Raw genomic sequence first — 6290 nt, 5'->3', positions numbered from 1 at the left:
TTCCATTCTAGCAGAATGGAACCATTGCATTACGTTCTACTTGGCTTTATATGGGTTGGGGTCGAATGGTTTTATGGTGCGGAGAGAATGGAGATGTGGTGGGGTGTAAGACTCAGAACAGTGAGAGCAACTCGCCATGACTAATCCTTGTCATATGCCCTACATTTAGCAGAGCAGTCTAGCAAAGAAAAATGTTTGGCATTTTGGCTAGCCAATAATGTTTACCTTTGTTGCGATTTGGGTACTATTTTTTACCAGAAAATGGTCTAGAATTGACACCGATCACCCCCAAACAAGGATCACTGACATGCCCTAACGCACCTTGGACTGGGACCGTGATAGATTATGAAAATTTAAAAGCACCTAACCGCAACATTACCAGCTCAGAACCATATTCTGATCACCAGTGACCACAGTTGAAGTAGATTGAAAGGCACACGAGCATCTACACCATCAATTGCCGACGATTCAATGTTGACAGCAAAATGGAATGACTTTCTAGTCCCATACCAATTCTAGTACCACCTACCATTCCTAATTCTATAAATCTCCTCCCAAGATAACCCCACCTAAAGAACGGAGGACAGTCTCCGATGACCCCTCATTTTGAAATATGCTGTGTCCATTTGTCCAGTAACCGCCAGCTTGCAAACCATCCGGACGGATTTCTTCACTTCCCTTGGTGAAATACATCTCCAGCCTAAATCCAATCCATAATCAAACAACATATCCGGTTTCTTTCTGTGAACAGATATCAGGTAGGCACCGAGACGCCGCGCTGTGTTTACCTTAGAAGATGTTCAAAGCTCGTCATCGCCACTCCCGGCAAGCACCACAGACCCAGTCGGCACTCTCAACAGGCGGGTCGCTTTCATCCCAAGGTGAGCACTGACGGTGTATGCGCAGGCCACAGACTAGGCATTTGAGGTCAGGTGGCGGCTGGGAGTTGTTGCACTTCTTACACGGTACATCGTCAGGAGGGGGAGCATTTGCTGGGAAGTGCATATTTGAAGACACGTCTTCTACCATGAAAGCCATATCATCAAAACTGGCTATTTCTTGGTCGAAGCTTCCTGTGCAGTTACCATCATCTTGCAAACCGGCAGACATCCCAAAAGTCTGACCAAACCGTGTATCATCAGCTTCAAGCAAATCAGTAAATGAAAAAAAGGTCTGCGGTTCAAAATCCCCAGTTGCAGCACTGCCACAGCTTGCGCCATTTAACTGGCAATTAGCAGTGTAATCGGGAGGGGGGGTATACTCATTTCCTTGGGAAAGATCCCACCCCAGTAGCTCTGAAGGATCCACACCTTCAAGCTCTGATAGAGAAAATCCATTCATATGACTGAAATCGACATTTGCATCCGCCAGAGGTTGATTCTGATTACTGTACTCATCCACACCAGCTTGATCAACACATCCACTATTTTTACCTTGTGCCCTTCTTATGGTTAGCTTCTGATTAGTTCCCGAGGTAAATCTTACCGTGTTCATTGATAAATCAGCATCAAAAGTCTGTTCCCCAATCGGTTCAACTATTCCATAGGAAGCAAGCAGTGGGTCTTGATCTGCTACAGAAGCAGTCTCCTCACTAGACAGCATGCTTGATTGGGATGACGTTGCAACTGTTTGTTCACTGAATTCTGGTCCGGGCTTCTTATAATCATCTGAATGGGGACATATTGGCATGGCTCTCCTTCGGCATTTGCAGCATCGGTATTGAACCACTTCAAGTATTCTTTCTTCCTCAAGTCGCAAGGCATCACCATGAAACCAAGCTGTATGTAGGGGAACATCAGAAGTTAGAAAACCTAAAAGATAACACGGATATACAGCTGTAAGCAACAAAATGATGAACGAAGTTACCTTTACACTGCTCGCAGCGGACATATAGGAAATCTGGGCAATAAGATTTCTTACAGAGACAACAAGTCGGTTTTATTGCTGATCCTATACCATCCTTGCATTTTAGGATTACATCATTCGCCCTGAAATCACTTCCACTTCTGTCGCTCTTATTTTTCTTCCAAGAGAGACCAAAGTATTTGATCTCTTCTGGCCTTTTACGTCTCCTCGGTTTCTCTGACTTGGATCTGTTAGCTTCAATCTTTGCCTGAGCCTGCAACCCTGCAACATTCTGAGTTGCCAAATTTGCAACCGGCCAGGCTTTCAACTCTCTGATTGGATGTGTTTGCACCTTCACGGTTGACAGGGCTTCCACCTTAGCAACTGGCCAGGTTTCCACCTTAGTGACTGGCTGAGCTTTAACTTTAGCGACTGGCTGGGCTTGAACCTTTGCGGCTGGTTCAGCAGAATGGGAAGAACCAACTTTGAATATTATTTTGGGAGCGCTCACTGGCAATTGGCAGGTACTCTTCTTTTGAGGCAAGTCATATCTTGCATTTGTACTGTAATTTGTAAGGATAAGATTTCGCTTCTGAAGGCATAACTTGCATATCAAACTGGAAGCAGCAGTGCCTCCTTTGCCACCAACAGATTTTACTGTGCACTCCTTGTGACAATAACCTGAAAGTTAGTCTTAGTTAGCAATACTGTGACCAATTATTGGACAGCCCAGAAATTGATCGGTTCTCGTTTTCATTACATGAAAAAGAAACAATTAGAGGAACTTAAGAAGTATGTCAGTAATCCATACCTTGACAATCGCTACATCTTATTACATCCCTACAGGAGATTTGTCCATAAGGCACATATGAGAGGTGAAGAAAAAGTCAGTATCTTATGACAAGAATTTCTGAACAAGCACAATGAATAAGTCAAGGAAAAAACCTGAAGGCAACATCTTTCTTGCATGAAGAGCAGGGATAGATATCCCCCTTGTGAAAGAGATAAGAAAAGACATCTCCAGTAGATGCTTTTACTCGCCTTTTGTATAAATTCATGAAAGAGTGTACAATTCCTGGAGTGGGCAAGGAGCTAACCCCAGGTTTCTGCTCAAACTCTCGTACCATGTACAGTGGGACATGATTTTCAGAAAACCAAAATTTGCCATTCTGATCCTGATTACCTTCTGCTTCCAAAATATTCTTGGTTACACGGACAGGGATATGCTTCTGGTTGGGGAACTTAAGTGCATATCTTATCTTATTGTCGACTATCTTTTTATCACAAACTACTGCATTTCTCAGTGCAGAAAAGTCAGCATCTGAACTTTTTCCATCAGAAGGGATTTGATCTGGAGACAAGAATTCCTTCCATCTTATATGGGCATCAAGATATCTGACCTGAGAGATATGGATATTAGATCGCTGATAAACTACAGGTCAAGATAATATTCTCTCTGTCTCTATGACATTATTATTGTATAAAAGGTGCTAACCTGCAGAGCAAGTTGAGATGAATTCTGGCTTAAACCAACACACGCTCTCCAACCAAATTGTCGAGTTCGTCTTGGAAGAATGGAGCAATCATGATAAGACAGACCAGCCATCCTTTTTTTACCACCTAATGAGCAAAGAACACGTCGAGTTGTTCTCGTTGTCAAGAGGTTTGTAATAATAACAGTACTACCTCCGTCCTGGTTTACTAGCCCCCCCCCCCCCGGCAGGTATTTTGGGTCATATTTAAACCATGTATTTAATAACTACTCCCTCCGTCCCATAATATAAGAGCGTTTTTGACACTACACACTACACTAGTGTCAAAAACGCTCTTATATTATGGAACGGAGGGAGTAATAAAATATAAGTTACACGTAAAAAAAATAGCAATGGAAACTACATTTAATACTAATCCAGCAATATAATTTTTTCTGACATACATTAACATTTTGCTAGTCATATATGTGGTCAAATTTTGAGCCAAAATACGATGGGGACTAATAAACCCAGACGGAGGTAGTACTAAATTATGAAATGTACTAATAACAATCAAATGTGTGCAAATACCTTGACGGGCAGCTTTTCTTATGGCCGAACTAAGATGAACCCCCCTCTGCAAAATACGCTTAGAAATATTTCCTCCACTCCACCAATTAACCTTTTTCCAACTCTTGTCATCATCGGCAGCAGCAGCAGATTCAGTTACCAATGAACGTTTTCTGCCACGCCTTCCACCAGTTCCACGTTTTTGGTATGCTGCAGGACGCAATGCACCCGCAGATGCAGGAGGAGATTCCAAAGGCCAGTCATCTACTAGCTTCACCCAGATTGGAGAAAATGCTATGGAACGAATATTACTCTCCAACTGCACACAGCATGAGATAACATTTATAAGATTAAAAAGAAGAAATCAGCCACTTATTGCAACACTTTTCTGCAAAGAATTTCAACTTTCTTTCTGCACTATTTATTGCACATCCAACTTGATTCCCCAGAAGTAGTTAGCATGGAATGTAGTCTAAGGGTCTGTTTGGTTGGCACCCTCGTCATCTCTTGCCTGCTTTGAGCATTCTACTTCGTATTATACATTTACATATAAATTAAACAGCCTTTATGTAACTAACAATGAACATCAATAATTTTCTAATGAGCATTGCCGTTTGAAATAATTGTTGGGAAATACCAATCCTCAAAGAAATGCTTCAAGAAACAAGAATTGAATGCAACTCACCTCAAGCAAAAGGGGTACTATAGTTTTGCAGTTGGAAGCTTCCTGTAGTTGTTTATGCCACCGTTGTCTCTGTTGCAAGTCTTGTAGTGAACCGACTAAAAGTCCACGCAAACTTTCCTCCATGTTAACCATATAAGCAGCGATGCTGGGGAAGTGGCTCCCAGAGCTTTTGATTACATGCATGGCACTAAGAATTCGAGCAGACCCCTTAACAGCATTTGCAGTGGCCACGTTAAGAAAACAAGCCTTTTTAGCTCCAGCTGCTGAAATTTTACAAGCAATGCACCAACCACATCTATCCCTTGGGACTTCCATAATCTTCCTTTCAGTACTTGGCCAAATAAATTGTGCCGCTGGTGAGGAAAATGCTTTCACTTGTAGAGCACAGTCAGCAGCCATTTTCTTTCTTGGGTTTGTGGTCAACTGGGATACTGAAACCTTACCTTCCTCAGATGTAAGAATAGCTAGGTTGGCGGCAGCAGATGCTGCAACATTACCATGATTGTACAGATTCATGTAAGCCTGGGGTTTAAAAGATGGCACTTTAGCAGACTTACCATCACTAGTACTCCCAATCTCAGAAATCAACTGAAGAGGGTATTTGCTTTTATAAGATGGACAAGACAAGCCTGCCTTTACAGAGATAGTGTTCCCAGTATCTTGTCTAGACAATCCATTATCTATTCCAGAACCACACGAGAAGTCCGGACGAACCAACCCATGTGATGACTGTGCGGGCGTTACACTAGACACACCTGTTACCACAGACCTGTTCTCATGAGAAATAGAGGATATCCCAGCGGGTTGAAAAGCTCCATTCATGGGTGTATTATGTATGTCGTTGGGAGCTAATGGAGTTTGCCTGCATACTTCATTGTTCTTCTCTGTGGGAGCACCTACACTGGTCACCATGCATTTTTGTTTCTCCAGGTGTTCTGCTGAGCACAATGTAAATTGGTTTACCACAATTTCATGCTGCACATCTCTTTGAGGAGTTACTACTGTCTTACTGCCCGCTGCGTCTTTCAAAGTTGTCAGAACACTTCCAACTGCTGCGTCCGTTGGAGTAACACTTGACAATGTATTGGATTGTGTGGTATATCTCACACCAGCTTCTTTACCTATTTTTGATCTCTCGTTCTGAAATATGTCAAGCAGATGCCTCCAGTATTCTGTTATTCTCATACAAATATCTGTGTATGCATCTGAAGGAGCAAGTATCCGCATGACCTTGACAACATCATATTGATTGTAATATCTTGCATATGACCCTGCATCTGTAGATGTTCCAATCCTGCATTATTTTAAAGAATTAACATTAAACAAAATATACAGACAACTATAGTTCCAGGACAATGAAGGTGCTTGCTTATAGACGAGTGCTCAAAGAGAGAATCTAGCCACATCATCAGACACGTGCAAATTTTGTCTACTCGAACGGAAACCTCTCTTTATTGTTGTTTAGATGATTTATCATTTATAAATTCCTACTAATTAGATACATAGGCACCTCTTAAGCATTGGTGCCTAATCAAGCACTGATCCTTCAAAGTAAGCACCAATGTCATCCCCACATGGAAAGAAAGAACCATTTTTATTTGGTAAGCATCCCTCTAAGCACTGCATCGTACATACTCTAACACTGGTAAACACTCCAAAAGTGAGAACCAGTACTTCATCAGAAGGACATAGGATACTTGCTGTGCATCTAAAATATG

General features: G+C 42.0%; 1 protein-coding gene across 1 annotated transcript in view; it reads right to left on the bottom strand.

Annotated features, from left to right (window-relative positions):
• Window positions 1-375: 375 nt before the first annotated feature.
• The window catches only part of LOC119286181 (DDT domain-containing protein PTM-like), an 8943-nt gene continuing 3028 nt past the window's right edge, over window positions 376-6290 (bottom strand). Inside the window, exons 3-9 of the mRNA XM_037565541.1 lie at window positions 4573-5866; window positions 3909-4206; window positions 3341-3465; window positions 2791-3245; window positions 2657-2685; window positions 1867-2526; window positions 376-1778 (exon numbers count right to left, since the gene is read on the bottom strand). Coding sequence (XP_037421438.1) covers window positions 811-1778; window positions 1867-2526; window positions 2657-2685; window positions 2791-3245; window positions 3341-3465; window positions 3909-4206; window positions 4573-5866 — 3829 coding nt within the window. The 3' untranslated portion in view covers window positions 376-810. The remainder of the gene's footprint in view (window positions 1779-1866; window positions 2527-2656; window positions 2686-2790; window positions 3246-3340; window positions 3466-3908; window positions 4207-4572; window positions 5867-6290) is intronic.

This window comes from Triticum dicoccoides, chromosome 4A, assembly GCF_002162155.2.
Source record: "Triticum dicoccoides isolate Atlit2015 ecotype Zavitan chromosome 4A, WEW_v2.0, whole genome shotgun sequence".
NCBI classification, from domain to species: domain Eukaryota; kingdom Viridiplantae; phylum Streptophyta; class Magnoliopsida; order Poales; family Poaceae; genus Triticum; species Triticum dicoccoides.
The sequence above is the reverse complement of the archived record's forward strand: the minus strand, read 5'-3'. Positions and strand labels throughout refer to the sequence as shown.